At 30.6% G+C, this 19743-nt stretch overlaps 1 protein-coding gene across 1 annotated transcript; it reads right to left on the reverse strand.

The window, feature by feature from the left end:
• Positions 1-7205: 7205 nt before the first annotated feature.
• On the reverse strand, positions 7206-9293 carry OCT59_029898 (uncharacterized protein; the record flags this gene model as incomplete). The annotated part of the gene is made up of 3 exons (XM_066146286.1): positions 7206-7664; positions 7725-8344; positions 8405-9293. 3 exons carry the CDS (start codon positions 9291-9293, stop codon positions 7206-7208), a joined length of 1968 nt encoding a protein of 655 aa, XP_065994946.1.
• Between the last annotated feature and the right edge of the window lie 10450 nt (positions 9294-19743).

The following is a 19743-nucleotide window of genomic DNA, read 5'->3' on the forward strand; positions in this document are numbered from 1 at the left end:
AATTTCGATTATTATGTGGAGCTGAATTTAGTTAATGATAATCCTTAAAATCGATAAATTAATCGTGAATGATTGACAAAATTAGAAATCAATGACGATCGACAAATCAAATTAGTTTTTATGTTGAACAAACTGATCAAAAATGATCAGCATGAATATGCGACTCAATGCCCCAGAAAATTTACAAAATTTTATAAAAAAAAAAAAAAAAAAAAAAATTTTTTTTATCATATATATATTATATTTACTATATAACGAAATAATAAAAGATGATTACATAATAGAAAAGAAAATTATACGGAAGAAGGAGGATTACGAGAATTATTTCTATTTCTAAGCAAAACTATTATCTCTTCGGCCCTATGGTGCGCAGCATTCCTTTCTCGACGCAATCTATTGCAATCTTCTTTCAAAGCTAAAATCTGTCGACGAAAAGCAAGATGTTCATTTACCCTCTCATTTTTAAGCCGTTGAATAAAATCATCACGCTCTTGAATATCATTTAACATAATCTCATTCTCGGCAACCAGTTGATATTGTTCAGAACTGGAAAGGGGAGGAGGAGGAGCTTGTTGTTGTTCAACTAATTCGTCACGTGACGAAGCTTCTTGGAGTTGCTCCTGGAGCGACGATAATTGTTGTTGCAGTTGTTGAACTTGTTGTTGAAGTTCTTGCCGCACCTGAGATTCTTGAGAAGATTTTATAATCGAAAAAAATCTTCTCGGACTTGTACTTCCTCCTGAAGTTCTTGAACTTCTTGACGTAGTTGAATTATTTCTTCACGAAGTTCCCTGTTTTGAAGAAAAAATTCAGAGGCCACTCGAACTGCCCTTTGTGATAATTTTTGCGTTTCCTTTCCTTCTTCTTTTTCTTTCTTAGATTTGCGAACAAAAAACTGCTTATTATGGTTTTTTTGAGAACTACATTTATTTTTCTTTTTAGTTAGTCTGATACGTTCTCTTGGCGTAGATTTCTGGTTATTGTATTTCTTGTATACCATGATGACGAGAAAAGAAAGGAGACGAGAAAAATCTTAATTAGGTTACCAGATTTTCAACATTTATGGAAAAAAAAAAAAACTTACAACAATTTTCTGATGATTTACCAGCCCATCCCGATCCCATAATTCATGATTTTCTTTTAAATTGATAATGAATTTCTTCCCAGGATCGATGTCACCCGTGTCCCCTGATCATTTGATAGCCACATTTGAGAAGGCTAATACCTTAGCTTTACATGGACTTTGGTTCGTGTCCCTTTCGAGGGCCTACTGTTTTGGTATTACATGGATGACCAGTTTTTTTCATTTACTAGCAGGTTGGGAGTGAAGTGAAAAGAAAAGATAAAATTTATTTGGCTTTAATTATTTTTCGTGGGAACTCAAAATTTAGTGAGGGAGATTTGATAACGAAGATTATGGCGCAGTAAAAATCACGTGATTCAAAAATCAGATGATTAATTAGTAGATCAATCATTATGTAATCAAATAATTTTGTAGATCTGATTAACGTTACAATTGTTATTTTTGTTATTTATATTATTTATGTTATTTTTATTATTTTTATTATTTCTTTTATTTATTACATTTATTTTATTTACTTTATTTATTTTAGTTATATTATTTTCTTTATATTTTATTTTTATATAAATATCTTTTGATTTTTCTTAAATTAAAGTGTGTGTCAGTGTGTGAGTGTGTCAGTGTGTCAGATAGATAGAAAATAGATAGTATAAGTTAGGGATTAACTTGTATTAACTATTTAATAAACTCTTATATTAAAAACGAACTGTGATTGTGTTATATTTTGTGTATTGTGTTTTTGCGTGTCTTGCTGATATAAACTACGTTATAGCTATTGACTCCCTAACGTTTAGTTATAGTTGACAGAGTCTGAGACGGACCTGTTAACAACGTGGAAAGTGATAACACAGATTCCGACTCTCATCCTACACGGAATTCAGCCACTACCATGAGCGAAGAAGAAATCAGTATGTTGCAGGATTTCTGCATAAAAATGGAGAATATACGTTATAATCTTTGCAACGTATGTCAAGAGCGAATACCTTTATTAATGCTTGTCAAAGGGACATGTAAAAGGTGTTATTATGAAAAAAATACCGGGGGTACGCTGAAAAAGTTTTCTGGGGGTAATAATATGCATCCAGGTGACGTTCCCGACGAACTTAAAGGACTTAGTGAAATAAAAGAAATGCTTATTTCTCAGGTTTTCACTGTGATGACAGTATACCGGCTGCGTGGTGGACAAAACGGCTATAGAGGACACGTGATTAATTTTCCTCAGGATATCCAGGGCTTTACGAAATAACTTCCGCGTGATCCAAGATTCTGGATGTTTCTTGATTGTCGCCGCAATCATCAAACAATTCAATGCGTTCAGGATGCATCGTACGAAGGAGCAAAGTGTGCAAAGCACTATTATAGTTAAAGGAAAACAATCCTTACTATGAAGACATAATAATTGACACAAATATTCTTCAATCCTTACCCGAGAATGATTCCATTTTCAACATGCTCCCACAACTTCAAGATGATGAATCGGGAGAAGATGACGGTGATAACATTGAAGACGGAGAAGACGTATCAAGAACGTTTGTACCATTAATGCTCCCAACACAACGAGAAGGTGAAGCCATAAACGCAACTCTCGATCAAATGCAAAATGACAATCCTCTGTCGCTATGGCCTGAGATCGAAGGCGTACCTATAAACGAATTCCATACACCTGGTTACATGGTTAGAGCTTTCCCCACGCTTTATCTATATGGAAGAGCTGATCTTCGTTCAGCACGTGTTAAAGAAGTAAAGCCTGCCGAATATTTCAGGCATCTTTTATGGTACAAAGATGGAAGATTCGCGCGATATCTACGATGGAGATATTTTGCGCTAAATTCATCTATGAGGTGGAGGGCATTACAAGAAGGTCAAATATACGTTAAGCAGAATCTAAAAGAAGAACAGATTAATGTATCGGATATACAAGAAATGATAGCTAACGGAGACAACAAAATAGCAGATCGCATAATGAGATATGGAGAAGGTTTAAGAGGAACCCGACAATTCTGGATAGCGAGAAGAAAGGAATTGTTAGATTTGATAAAACAAATAGGAGCAGACGGGCTAATATTTTTTACCTTTAGCGCTGCGGATATGCATTGGCCCAAATTACACAAACTGATGGAAAATAATGATCATAATGGAGATGAGGCTGAATCATCTAAACGTCGGCAACAGAACATAATTGATAATCTGCACATCGCAACGTGGTTTTTTAAACAAAGATTCGAAACATTCTTTAAGGATGTGTTGGTAAACCGATGGGAATTAGAGGATTATTGGTACTGATACGAATGGCAGCACAGGGGAAGTGTACATGTACACGGAATCGGAAAGAAAAAAAATGCACCTAAAATAGACTGGAGTGCAATGAAAGATAATGAGGATGTAATGAATAATGTAATTCAATATCTTGATTCGATAGTGACAACAATCAATCCAGATATGCATGCTCCGATACCAGAAAGACATCCATGTCAGAAGAGAGCAGAAGAAATAAACGATGATTTACAAGACTATGTTGAATTGATAAACAAATTACAAAGACATACTAAATGTAGTCCATCATATTGTTTGCGTAGTAAACACGGACAACAGGTTTGTAAATTTGGATACCCAAAAGAGAGAAATGATCATTCGTTTATACGCGAGGATAATCATGAACAACCTGAATTAGTGACATCAAGGAATGACCCATATCTAAACTCGCACAACAGGTTGCAATTGCAAGGTTGGCGAGCGAATGTTGATATCAAACCCGTCCTCACCATACACGCAGCCTTGCAATATATCTCTAAATACGCGAGCAAATCCGAACCCAAATCAGTAGCTTTCACAGAAATATTTAATCAAATTCTAAACAAAAGTAATTCGGACGATAATTCACTTGCATCAATCCAGAAACTCTTACTAAACAGTATTGCAGAAAGAGACATATCGGCACAAGAAACGTGTCACCTACTTCTCGGCATACCACTTTATCATTCTAGTCGACAGAACGTATTATTAAATCTTAATGAGGAGGCTCCAAGGTGCGTTCAAGGTACAGGAAGTAGGGAAAATGACGAAGATACAATCATGGAGCGCGGACGAACAACAAGGTCACCCTTAAGAAAATATTGGGATCAGGATGATCAATTAGAAGATTTTTCACTATATAGGCTATATCTAACCCACAAATACACAAACGGGAAGTGGGTAAAATGCAAAAAAGAAAACATAGTTAGAATATTGCCTCGTCCATCAGGATTGCGTAATGGAGATCAATGGGCGGAATTCTGCCGTGTCAAAGTCATACTTCACGTTCCACACCGAAGCATCAAACAATTAAACGGAAACAGTGACATACCATAGTCAACAATTTATGAACGACACATCAATATAACCAATTCCGATCCAATCGACTTGCTAGGACAAGCATTTGACGAAGAAGCAGAAATTAGTGAAGAAGAAAGTTATGATGAAATCGAAGAGGAGGAACATGAAGAATACCGTTATGATTGGATGCATTTAGCAGAGATGGGTCCAAACGTGCACATACAAAGGGACGCCGACCTGGGATCACGAGATATGGACCGGAAACACAATTGGACCAATGATGCACAACAACAATATTCAGAGGAAGATATTGCAAATGCAAGCGAATTTGTGCGACAATCCGCAAGCAACAACAATAACATAATTAGTGGAAGGGATAATGTGATAGAGTATCAGAATTTGAACGAAAAGCAAAAAAAGTTTTTGAGAGAATTGAAAAACACTACAACGATACCATTTTGGGGCAACATGTTGAGCCGTTAAGGATAATGATTATGGGAACTGCGGGAACCGGGAAATCATATCTCATAAAGGCAATACGAGAACGACTTTTCACATTGGCAGGAAAAGACGCCAGTTCACCAGTGCTCGTGATCGCACCAACAGGAGTAGCCTCGTTTAATATCAACAGAGCGACCATTCATTCAACACTTTCTATACCGATAAAAAACAATAAGGACGAGTTAAGTGGCATCCGTCTAAAAAAATTACAAGAAAGAGTACAAGACGTAAGGTACTTCATAATTGATGAAAAAAGCATGGTAGGACGAAGGATGCTAGGATTTATCGACATGAGGCTAAGAGAAGCATTTTCGGAAAACAAAAACGAACCTTTCAGCGGACGATCGGTAATCTTGTTTGGTGATTTTGGTCAACTTGCTCCAGTACTCGACGTACCTATGTTTGCAACTAACGCTAGATCGTCAAGCAACGTAATAGCAGTCTACAGACAATTCAAAGAAGTGTACGAACTGGATATTATTCTACGGCAATCGGGTAATGATCAACAGGGATTTAGAGATATCCTTTTAAGATTACGAGATGGGGAAAGCACGTTAAACGATTGGAATATTCTCACAAGCAGGTTCGAAGAGAATCTAAATAGAGCTGAACGCGACAGATTTCAGGATGCCGTGTTTATACATACAACATGGCCCGAAGTATATAAAGTCAACATCGAAATGCTCAGGAGATTGAATCGGCCAATAGCAAAAATCTGCGCAGTACATAGCGGTGGAAGAACAGCTAAACGCGCCAAATCAGACGTAGCAAAGGGACTTGAAGCGGAAATATTACTGGCGAAAGGCTGCCGTGTGATGCTAACTTCAAATATATGGACTGAAGCAGGGCTGGTAAACAGATCGATGGGAGTTGTAGAAGATATATTGTTCAAAGATCAGGGTCCACCAGCACTCCCTACTGCAGTGTTCATAAAATTCGAGAGATACGACGGACCAACTATAACTAGTCTGGAGGGTAAAGAAGTTGTTCCGATAGTACCTATCAAACGCAGCTGGGATGACAAAAATGGGCTGACGTATTCCAGAACTCAGTTACCAATATGTCTCGCATGGTCAATAACCGCGCATAAAAGTCAAGGTCTGACATTGGATAAAGTTAATATTGATATTGGTGTCAAGGAGTTTGCAGCAGGGTTAACGTTCGTAGTGTTATCACGAGTTCAGACTCTAAATGATTTATGTCTTAAACAGTTCAGTTTTGATAGGCTTCAGCGTATAAAAGAAGGTATAAGACTTTAAGAAAGGAAAAAGGAAGAGGAAAGGTTGCGTTTATTTATACAATAATTTATACAATAACACGAAAAAAATCAAAAGAATTTCTAACACAATAACACGAAAAAAAAACAAAACAAAAAATAATTTTTTATTTCAGTATGCTTTATTTTGTATTGTTAGAATTATACAAATACGTTTATTTTTTAAAACAATAAATATAATAAAATAATCTATTTACAAAGAAATAAAATTAATAAAAAGTGGAACGAAAAACTGGTACAACTGATAAAATTTTTTTTTTCTAAATTCTATTTTTTGTTTGAAAGTATACAGGTTAAAAAGTGTACAGGTTAAAATAAATAGATCAACACATGCTCAATTAACCGATCGTGTAATATAAGAACCAATAAGAACCAATTAAACGTCAACTCACAGATCAAGCAGACAGACAACGGGATATATTGTACCACTGTGGCTAGAACATATATAGTCCTTCGCTACGCTCCGGACTAATAAAGATTATAAAAATTGAATCACTGGATGCGAAGTTCGTTAACTTTGAATTTAATATTATTGTTTACTATAAAATCATATGACTATGACATAATTTCAACTATTTCGACTTTTGGAGAGCTCAAGTCGAAATCATTTCAACCATTTCGATCATTTCAAAGGTCAAAATTAACTAATTTCAGTTTCATGTATAATGTCAGGTGCATATTAGATGAACTTATAACAAATATAGTAAAATATCAGCATACCTGAATATTACCAGACTTAAAGCTCTGAACGAGTCGAGTCAAGTCAAGTCAAGTTAAAATTATATAAAATATACACTCGATTCTATTTGAGTCGAGTTGGCCCATCAAACTGAATCGAGTCGAGTCGAATTAAATCACGTAATTTTATTAGACTATGCTGATCATTTCCTTTTTTTAGAGATATGGTGCGTCTCATCTATAAACCACAAAGTCCGAAATTTCAAAAACATAGATTTCACGTGACTTAGCGTGATATCATGTGACTTCGTCATATGATTACGAATCGAGTTTCAAAACAAATTGCAATCGCGCAGTTTATTCAACTTTATTTAACTCAACTAAAACATAATCTGGAATACAACGGTGGGATTTATACTTTTTGGCTGCATATTCAGCCAATTTACCTGTTATTCCATTTCTATATAAATCTATATAACACCACGCCTTTCTTGCAAATTTTCTTATCATAATCGTATCGACAGACTCTAAAGCTACAGGAACAACACGTTGCAAGCTTGACCACGAATAGTCACAGTTTTCGCGAGCATATCTTTTCGCTGCCCCCCAATATCTCTCAATAAAGTTAAGTTCACAATGGAACTTTGGGTAGAAAATGCACAAGTGCCCAGCTTCTAGTATTGCTTCCTCTAACGCACTTTTTTGTGCCAAAAAATCAGGTTGCAATGAAATAATCTGGCGTGCACAACTATCAATCCGTGTTATATCATCCACCTTATCTTTACACAACTGACAGTCAGCATTAAGGCCATTTTTCTATAAGCCACGTTCAATTAAAACTTGTTTCATCCCTTTGGGTTCCCCATTTTCGTTTACCATTGATTGGTACTGATTGTTTAATCCAAAAACCGTGTTCCTCATTTTTGGCTGTTTTCCGCCCGGTTTTAAGTTCATTTTACTGGCTACAAGAGCATCATGCCTAAATGCTGCGTGGTTCGAACTATTATCAAATGCAAACAATCCAATACAATTAGGAAAAAGAGTTTCGAAAATAGGGATTGCTTTTGTCTTTACTTGATCGATTAGGTGTTCACTTGTCCAATATCCTTCTCGATCTTTGCCTGGCTGAAGATAAGTGCGTGCTTCTTGAGGTATGGAAGAGTTTTCTTGATGCTGTTGTGCATTTAATTTAAGACGGCCACATTCTTCTGACAAAAATTCGCTAACCATTATCGAACGTCTATTTCCCTTTTTACGCAATGGCAATTCTCCTATTTTTGTCCATACATCTCGTTTCCCATTATTAGAGTAAAATATACACTCATCATGTGTTACAAGGATTATCTCTTTATTATTAGATTCTAACATTGGTGGTATTCGTTCCATAGTTTCACCTTCATACTTTGCCATGTACCTTTCATAACTATAAATTTTATCCAGAAATAACTTTCGATATTCAACAACATCAGGACGTTCATGACCATCATAGTATGTACCTTAATATAAATAATGTGTGATTGTTTTTTTTGTATAATACTGTATTAACGAATTCTTACCTTGTTTTTGTGATTGAAAGCTATAGCCAAGTACATTTAACCATCGAGTTGCAGTTGCTTTGGCGATAGTTTTCTTTTTCGTTATTCCAGAATTAATGAGCAATTTTTGCTCAACAAATTCCTTAAACTTCAATGGGGTGGTTGTTCCGCCTTGAGATCGAATCCATGTGTGACATTTCACTACTATATCCTCATCATCTATTAATCGTATTGTTTTTTGATGTTTTCCTTGACGACTCATTGGAAGGTGATTATTCTGAAGCCAAAAATTCACCCAATATTGAATTGATCTTGCTCTGTTTGGTGCACAATCTATAAAAATCAACTGCGCAGCTTCTTTGCTAGCTTTCATCTTCCCCTTTCCATTTTCATCTAATCTCTTTAAATACTTATATATTGCGCGTTTTTTATTATATTCAGTTACTGTTAAAATCTTTTGCTGTTCTCCAAGTTCAGTCTTTAGATTTTTGATTCTTTCATCTATATTGAGTTGATTCTGTTCCTCTTCATCCAAATCATCCAAAACTTCTACAAAATCATCCGGAATTGTCTGATTTCTATTCATGAAAGTTGAAATTTTCATGGTTCTTTTTGCAGCTTTTGTAAAGGAACCACTTGGTCCATACTTGTCAAAATATGTTGATTTTTTTATTTTTCCGGTAAGATATGGTCCACGTTTTTTTTGTTCCAAGTGTGTGTTATCTGACCAAGTCAACTCAAGAGCTTTTTTTTCGTTTAATAAACTAACTTCATCATCATCCCACCCACTATCATTTTCGTCTCCCCATTCATCCAATTCATCAGATATCCTTGATTTTTTTGTAAACGTTCCATAGTTGTTTCTTTCTTGCTCTTTAGCCTTGGATTTTCGCTTTGATGGACGAGTCATTGATTAATGTGTGGGAAATTAATTGAAATCGGTAATTTTCATATGAAATTCACGTAACATTAGGTTGGATATATCCTGATCTTGTAACGATATATTCCGATCTATGAAATTCACATGATGATATATCCCCGATTTCAGTCCGAAATTTTCCTTTTTTCATATAGATCATATAAATTATTCTTGAACTTTCGAACTTAATAAAATTAAATTTTTCTAATAAATCTTAAAAAGTAAACCGTTAGAAATGTTTAGCTTATGCTATTATATTATTTTATTGGTTTCAATTTGTATTTTATTACTTAATACCTGACTTATAAAAATTTAAAGTCACATGATATTTTTGTGGTTTATAGGTGAGACGCACCATAGCCATTTCACAAAATTCCATTTTTGTAATTTTCAAAATTTTTTCGTCTCAGATTTTGTGTAATATAATTTCCAAAAAAGGAAATTCCATAAATTTGGCCGGAATTATATTTAATTCGGCTTAACTCGACTCGAATCGATTTGATTTGATTGTAATTTTCAACTTGACTTGACTTGACTCGACTCGACCAACTCGCGAGTCAACTTGACTCATTTCGGAGCACTAACTAGACTGATAAATCTATAATATTCTTCTGATATAAGTACGTTTTATATAATTAATAATATATAATTTTTTGATAATTTTTTATACAATTATAAATAATTTAATAAATAAAATTCATTTAATAATAATATTTATTTAATAATAATATTTATTTTTTATTATCTTTGATAAAATAATTAATTTTAAATATTAAATATCATTATCTAATGGTTATTAAATTAATTGGAAAAATTGCATGATTTTCAATGAATAAAATTGACTTATTTTCTATGTACTTCACTGAGAATAATATTGAAAATAAAATTTATTTAAAATGATAGGAAAATGAAATTGCTCACGCTGGTGTATTATGAAATGACTTGAAATTATTTTCTATGTATAATTAATCATCATACCACCTCTTTCTTCCAATTTTTACATTCTGAATACTTTTCCCTATCATATCAGCAATTCAGCATATCGTAAAACATTTCAAATTTATGGATAAAATTTAATAAATAGAATGTAAAATTATTTCTTATTTTTATATTTAACTTACTATACTAGATCTTCACCACTTATCATATACATGAAGTATGTGATTTGTATTTTCATTATGTATCAGGCGAATATTTCTATTTTTTTCCTCTTGTACTTTCTTAGTATCTGATTCAGAAATTCATTCGAGTGATATCCTGAGTTATCAATAATTGCCTTTAAGCTTTCAACCCAATCGTCCAATAATACTGAAGGTTGCAAATCTATGAGTTTCTGATCCTTAATATTTACCATGTGCCAAAATCTTTGCCATTTTTCTTTTTTTTTTATAATAAATTATTATAAAAATATTGTATATTAACATTTTAGCATATTTAAATTAATGAATAAATATTATAAATCTATAATAAAATACAACTTATATCTTTTCTCCTATTGTTTATTCCTGTTCTTTATTTGTTCATCTTTGATTTTAATAGATCCAACAAGGTAGTATATGCATCTCTTCGATGTTAATAGAGATTTTGCAGAACCTTTTTTAACTCTATATCAGTATATTAAAACTGTTCTTCCAATGTCTTTTTTATAGCCAGTAAAATATTTTGTGATACAGTTCTATCTATTTTGGTTTAGCATTTTGTATGATCAATAAACAGAATGTCATCAAAACCCTTTAAGATTTGGAGACCTCATCCTAAGAGGATAAAATTTAAATAAATAAATTAATAAAATTAATATAACAAATAATTCAAACTTAAAACACAGGTCGAAAAGTGAAAAATCAGGCATCAATCAGTTACCAATTGGTCACCAATCAGGTAGCTAATTGGTGACTGATTGGCATTTTCGCCAAATATCGTTACCAATCAGGCAGTTTGCTAACTTTTGATCCAGTGATCAGAAAAAAATAAAATATAGCTCATTGGAATCGTCTTAACAAGACGAATCTAATGGTAGTAAAATTGCATTTCTAGGATTAATACTTGATGAGAAATTAAGTGAAATATAAAAATAAAAATATCTTATTTGTATTTTATTTAATTTTTTATTAACTATTAATCCTATGAATACAATTTTACTACCATTAGATTCATCTTGTTGAGATGATTCTAATGAGCTATATTTCATCCTTTTCTGATCACTGGATCAAAGTTAGCAAACTGCCTGATTAGTGATAGTATTTGGTGAAAATGTCAATTAGTTAGTAGTCTGAACCAGTGATCTGTTGATCTGTACAGGTCCTATCTGGTTGAAAAATTTCTTAACTGGTTTAAAATCTGTATCTGCCTGTAACATAACTGAATATGCAATTGCAGTTAAAAACAGATAGTATAATTAATTTAAAAGCTTAAATTTTGACATTTTTTCGATGATAAATTGACAAATATAATTTTTTTATTTATATTTTATTGCACAGTCATCAGCATGTAGTGTAATCCTTTCATTTTATTTTATTTAATAAAGAAGGATTTTAATAATATAAATTAGTCCAACCATAACGAACCTTCTTTTTTTCTTCATTTTGTAAAGGTTTAGTGCTACTTTCTTTTTCTTCTGTTTTAACAAATAATTCTAAATATTTAGTAGGTTCAAAAGTAGTACCTTTAGTAATTGAAATACCTTGCTTCCTTTTTTAGTAATAACTTTTCACTTGATTTTCAACCGGTTATTAGTTATTTGAATATAGTTGAAAACATTTTGTCACAAAAAACACCAGAGAAATAAGAAAAATTAGAAATGAAAAAATATCTGCCAGATATTCACTGAATATCCGCTAATCCAGTAAAACCTATCTGTTTAGCAAACTTTCAATCCAGTTAAATGGATATATCTGGAGGATCACTGGATTGCGGATCACTGGTTCAGACCAGGAATTGGAAAACTTCTAATAGGATTACTGCCAAATATGATTCGAGACTATAATTAATTTTCAAAAAGGTTACCGCCAAATTAATTAGTAAAAGTCATGTATTGGTTCGCAACAATAAGTGAAAATCTTTCCTTTCTTGGCCCTATTACTAAACAGCAAAATAATCATATTATGGTTCGCACTCCTATTTTTTTTGATTTTTTGGCAATAATCTTTATATATAGTTTTCCAGGTCCTTTCAGATCATTACAATCAGTCACCAATTGGTCACCAATCAGCTACCTGATTGATGACCGATTGGTGACTGATTGATGCCTGATTTTTCACTTTTTGACCTGTAAAATTGGCTTATTAAAAAGTAACATTATATGGGCTGATTTGTCTACCTTTAATTAAAATATTAATTTTATTACATTCTTATTATACAAAATACTATATAATATACAGTAAATTGGAAATAAGTATTAAAAAATTTTTATTTAATGTTATTATACTATAATTTGGTAAATATTTCTTTTAAATTAATATAATTCTTAGCACTTACTATATATATTAAAAATTTGTATCTCAATTTAAAACGTAAATATCTCTAGATCTAGTGATCCAATCGGAAAGTTCTTTTTTCGTTCATATAGACCAGATCAAAGGCTTTCCAAAGAGCCTAAATTTATAAAAATGGATCAGTGAATCCCAAGATATTTGCATTTAAGCATGTTAAAAAGTTCATACCTCAACTTTAAACGTAAATATCTCTGGATCTAATGATTCAATCGGTGAGCTCTTTTTTCGCCTATAAAGTTCAGAACAAGGGCTTTCCAACGAGCCTAAAATTATAGAAAACGGATCAGTGAATCTTGATATATTTGCATTTAAAGATGGTAATACAAACTCTAATATAAAATAATTATTTTTATTGTTTGAAAATATCTATTATAAATATAATCTTTTTATTATACTTTTATAAACATTTATAGCTACTAAGGCTATATAAATTTTTATTTTACTTTATATTTTATTAAAATATACTTACTTTTTAATAATATATGTTAAAAATTCCATATATATGAGAAATGGGTTTTTTATTAGTGAAATGAGTTTTTTTACAGCTCTTACATTTAATAATTTAAGTTTCACAAATGTAAATTTTTGTTCAACTTATTATTTAATCAAGTAATCATCAATCAGATGATTTTTTGGTATTACAAAACAATTTTGAGTAACAAAAATTGTGAAAATCAATCAATAACTCTTTTAATGCAGAGTAAACAAATCAGCCCATATGTAAAGATTCAAATCACCAATACACAAAAACACTATATAAATGTTGCCAAATAAATGAAAGACAGAAAGATACAATTTAAATATATTACCTGAAAAACCTTTTTATATTCATGATTCATTAGCTTTAAATGTTTTCTGATATTTGGATATCTGACTTAAAGGTATGCTTTAGTGAAATCTGTTCAATCTGTCGTCCATTTTTTGACTGGATCGGATGATCCAGATTAAGAACAAATAAACGGATTTTGGAAAATCCAAATGGATCTGTTGGATAATACCGGATTGATTGGATGTTACACAGATGATCAGATTGACTGGATTGATCAGATAATCTGGTCAAATCTGGTATTTTTTTTTGCTTTTTTTTTTAAAAAAAAAAAATATAAAAATATAAAAAAAAATATAAAAATATAGAAAGAGCGTCTTCGGTCATTCTTCCCTTCAGAATTTGGCTTAAACAGCTTAGGACATTCCCTTTACTTTGTTTTTCTAAAGAACATCTTCCTAGAACTGGATTTCAGTTTGAAGGTAAGTTAGAGGAGGTCTTTTTGTTTTTTTTTTATTTATTTATTTTTCTAATGTTTTTCTTTATTCTTTTTTGTAGATTTCAGCTTCCCGAGTTCTTTGGGATAGTGGGTAAGTGTTTGTAAGTGCGTTCTCTTGGAATTTACTTTGAAGAAACGTACTAATGTTTCTTTTTTTATTCTTTTTTGTAGATTTTGGCTTCTGGGTTCTTTGGAATATTAAGTAAGTGTGCGGTAACGTGTTTTCTTGGAATTTACTTTGAAGAAACGTACTAACGTTTCTTTTTTTATTCTTTTTTGTAGATTTTAACTTTCCAGATTTTTTGGAATATTGGGTAAGTGTGTGGGGATATGTTATGGTGTCGGAACTAAAGTTCTGCATGAGCCGGCTTGAGCTGAGCCACAGTCTGGCTCAGCTCAGTTTGAAAAAAAAATTCTGGCCTGAGCCAGAATAAGCTGAGCCATAAAAATTCTGGCTCAAGCTAAAGTGAGCCGAGCCGAGTTATGAAAATCATAGCTTGCTCGAGCCAAGCCAGGCTCGAGCTTTATCTTCACAAAAATGTTTTGCAACATTTTTTATTGAAGCATTGAAATAAACGTTGCAAAACATTTTTTTTTAATATAATATAGTGAAAAAAATGTTTTCGCAACGTTTTTTTACTAAAGAATTTAAAAAACGTTGCAAAACATTTTTTTCTAATATACCATAGTGAAAAAGACATTTTCACAATGTTTCTTTACGTACTAAAGAATTAAAAAAATGTTGCGAAACATTTTTTTCTAATATAATATTGTAAAAAAAACATTTTCGCAACATTTTTTATTAAAGAATTAAAAAAATGTTGCGAAACGTTTTTTCTAATATAACATAGTGGAAAAAATGTTTTTGCAACGTTTCTTTACTAAAGAATTAAAAAAACGTTGCGAAACATTTTTTTCTAATATAACATAGTGAAAAAAACGTTTTCGCAATGTTTTTTTACTAAAGAATTAAAAAAAATGTTGCAAAACGTTTTTTTCTAATATAATATTGTGAAAAAACGTTTTCATAATGTTTTTTATTAAAGAATTAAAAAATGTTGCGAAATGTTTTTTTCTAATATAATATTGTGAAAAAAACATTTTCGCAATATTTTTTATTAAAGAATTTAAAAAAATGTTGCGAAATGTTTTTTTCTAATATAATATTGTGAAAAAAATGTTTTCGCAACGTTTTTTATTAAAGAATTAAAAAAAACGTTGCGAAATGTTTTTTAATATAATATTATACAAAAATGTTTTCGCAACATTTTTTTATTAAAAAATTAAAAAAAATGTTGTGAAACATTTTTTTCTAATATAATATTGTGAAAAAAAATGTTGTGAAACATTTTTTTCTAATATAATATTGTGAAAAAAAATGTTTTCGCAACATTTTTTATTAAAGAATTTAAAAAAACATTGTAAAACGTTTTTTTCTAATATAATATTGTGAAAAAAATGTTTTCACAATGTTTTTTATTAAAGAATTAAAAAAAATGTTGCGAAACATTTTTTTTAATATAATATTATACAAAAAACGTTTTCGCAACATTTTTTGTATGATAACTCAAGTCAGCTCGAGCTTTTTGAGCCGAGCTTATTACTAGCTTGAGCTTTTTGAGCCGAGCCTATTACCAGCTCGAGCTCTTTTCAAGCTGGCTCGCGAGCCACTGAGCCAATTTAATCGTGGCTCAGTTCGGCTCAGATTGAAAAGCTCGAGCCAGCTTGTGAGCTGGCTTGGCTCATGCGGAGCTTTAGGTTTGACCCTGTACCCCAGGTACTAAACAAAGCCTAAAAATTCCATTTTTTGCGAATATCTCACGATCTACTAGTCCAATTTGAATGATCTTTTTTTATTTTGAAGAGCTCAATGAGAGCTATCAAACAAAAAAAAAATGGCTCAAATCTGATCACTAGATCACGAGATAATTGTAAAATATCCCCCAAGTATTATACAATTCTATGAAATTTTTCAAGGGGGGTACTATGCATAGGGGGGTACTATGGTCCATGATATACGGTAATTATACAATAAGTAAGGTTGCTTGGCTAAACTCATTTTAACTTTTGACAAAAGTCTAAACTTTAATTAGTAATAGTTTAAACTATGACAAAAGGTTTCAACAATGGCTAAATATCTAAACTATGTCTAAACTCTTTAATTAATAAAATTTAAAATAAAATATTAAATATTAATTAACAATTATTAATAAATACATTTAGACCTCTATATAGTTACACTTCATATAATCACATCATATAAAATTTCTTCATATAATCATACTTTTAGAAAAAACCAATTTATATAATTATTATATAAAAAAATCTTTATAATCACATCATACTAGTAAAATTCTTTATATAATTACCAATTTTTGCAAAATCCAATTAAATAACTATATAGAGATCTAACTATACTAGTAATAATATATAAAAAGTAAAATTATAAAACTGATTATTAGTTAAATTTACTATATATTTTAATATATATAATGATTTAAATAATTAATATAAATCATATAATTTATTATAATAAATGGTAAACTTTATTAATTAATATATAAAAATATGTCTAAACCTTTCACAGTTTTACCAGTTTTGTCAGTTTCGCAGTTTTGCAAATTTTTAATTTTTTAATAAAATGTTTTAACTAGTTTCAATTTCAACAATTGTCTAAACTACTTAATTTCACCCAGCAACCTTAACAATAAGTATAGTAAATATTAAACAATTAAAATAAATAAATTATCTTTGATAAAGAATTCAAAATGCCATATGATAAAACTAGAAATAATTAAAGCATTCAAAAAGTTCTCTATGTTTGTCTTTCTTGAATCTGCAAATATATACATGTTACTGTCAGGAATGTAAAGGAAAATTAATAGATCCTAGAATGAAAAAAAACATGATTTTCACTTTACAAATAGAATCATACTTTAAAGAGGTTATACTAATCTGACAGAAACACCTAATGATAATCATTCACCTATTAACTTGATATTTCCTCCAAAAATCATTATGAATATTAATAACAAAGAAGATCATAAAGAAAATCTATAAAAAGAAAGTTATCAGTTTTTAGTAAAAAGAGCATCTATAGGAGTTTGAAAAAATAATAGAATGTCTTCTTTTACAATTCTGGAAGTAATAAACAAATTACTTTCTGATAATGATAATGTGTCAAAAGATAAAAAAAGAGAACTTGAAAATAGTAGTGTCATAGATGAAGATATAACAAGCGAATCAGATAAAGATTATCAAGTTGATTTTATCACCCCAAAAATAGAAATGGACTAAGGTGAATCTATATGTTATAAAAAAGAATTAGATAATTAATATTCATGGATTGTAATTTGGATTTTAAAGTATCAAGAAAAATTCTGATTATTCAACGTAGCTACAGATTTTCTCTTCAAATTTTTTCATTATGTTTTTGTGAATATAAATGAAAATTTGTATTCTAGATTTTTCACTTCTCTTTATATGGTGCAAAAAAAACATAGATTTTGTGTTCATATAATAAAATATGCAGCCTGTGATAAATATTATGAATTATACAACATTGATGACATTTTAAGCTGTTGCATCTAAATTTACAGAATGTACATACCAAGATTTTTCTGACCACCTAATGAGCAATAAAAGAAATTCTTGTAGCACATTTTTATATAAAAACGTCTATACAAAAAATGGTGTAATCAAAAAATCAGCTCTGATATTTCCTACAATTAGCTTGAAGTATCAATTAAGCATTCTATTCAAATGAAAAAGGTAATTTTGCAGAAAATGGGTTATTCATCATATCCAGAAATACTTGCTAATGTATATGATGGTAGAATGTAGAAATCTTTTAAGAATAAAAATGAATCCCAATTTTTTTGGCTAGATTCATCAGATACTTATCTTGGAATAATGCTTAATATGAATTAGTTCCAGCCTTTTAAAAATTCGCAATTCAATACGGGAGTAATCTATGTCATTATTTACAATCTATCTCGAGACAAAAGATTCAAATCAGTGAATATATTGACTTTAGCGATGATACCAAGTTCAATCGAACTAAAACTGCATCAACCAAACCATTATCTAGCTCCTTTGGTTGATCAGTTAATTGAATTACGGCAGGATATAGAATTGGAAACATTTGAATACCTAATGGAAAAATAGTTAAAGAAGCTGTTGTTTGTGTGATATACCTGCGGCAAGAAAACTTTGTGGATATATTTCTGCAAGAATTGCATATCACTGGTGTTTTAAACAGGCAAATTATAATGGAAATCAGCTGAATTTTAAAGGAATTTCTGATATGGATAGCTGGTATATAGAAAGAGATGTTAAAGAAACCAAAAAAAGTGCTATTGCCTAAAAAAATTGTAAAATAAAAGAGCAATATCAGATTCATGTATCAGAAATTTTGGTACAGTGGTTTGAAATGCATTGTTTACCTTATTTTAATCCTATACATTTCCTTGTCATAAATCCAATGCATTATTTTTTTCTCAGCATTACTAGATGAATTGTGACAAGACCATGGATTGAAGAAGAAAAGTTATCATTACAAAATCTCTTATTAATGCAAAAGAGGATTAACAAAATCTAAGTACTAGCAGACATTGGTAAAATTCCAGGTAAAGTATCAATAGGTGATGGCTTTTCTGGATTTTCTACCAATCAATGGAAAATGTTCATACTAATATATGCCACACCTATTACTTGAGATCTTCTAAAAGAGACTGTCCAAAGGATTTTGGCCAACTTTGTACATATATGTAATATATTGGTATCATGTAGAATAGTATCAATAAATAGCCTTAAAGAAGCTCATACACTCTTATTAGTATTGGTAAAAGAAATAGAAAGAGAATATGGCCTAAAAAGTTTTTTCCTAATTTACACTTGTGTTTACATTTATGTGAATGTTTATTGGACTATGAATCCTTGTACACTTTTTGGTATTTCTCAATAGAGCGTATGAACGGTTTATTAGGTAATTTTGTGAGATGATCATTGTTCAAATTTTTTACTCCTTAATTTTAACAAATTTAATTATTTAGGATCATTCTATAATAGCTATAAAAACATTGGTCAAGAACTTATAAAAATTGTTTAATATAATGCTCTTTTAGATAAATTAACGTCCTATACTGACTAAGATTTACATCTTTAAGAAAATCTAAAAATATTAAAATCTAGAGATTCAGTTAAAAGTCTTTCTATTTATGATAAATATATTGACAAAGATTATAAAGCCATCAGGAAATTTGTTTAGGCGTAATTTAGTGTAATATTTCGAAGGTGATGTAAAATTTCAAAATATTACACTAAAAACGTAATATTACAAAAGTTTACGCTCTTAAATTTGAATAATTATAGTAATTTAAGAATATCTCGCTATCTACTGATCCAATCAAGACGATCTATAACTCATTGGAATCAGCTCATCAAGACGAATCGAATGGTAGTAAAATCGTATCTTTACGTTTGATAGATGACTTTCTATTAATTTAAAACTTTACTGCATACTATAGAGCGTTCTATCAACTGTAAAAATGCGATTTTACTACCATTCGATCCGTCTTGATGAGCTGATTCCAATGAGCTATAGATCATCTTGATTGGATCAGTAGATAGCGAGATATTCTTAAATTACTATAATTATTCAAATTTAAGAGCGTAAACTTTTGT

Source organism: Rhizophagus irregularis, chromosome 9 (genome assembly GCF_026210795.1).
Source record: "Rhizophagus irregularis chromosome 9, complete sequence".
Classification (NCBI taxonomy): Eukaryota; Fungi; Glomeromycota; class Glomeromycetes; order Glomerales; family Glomeraceae; genus Rhizophagus; species Rhizophagus irregularis.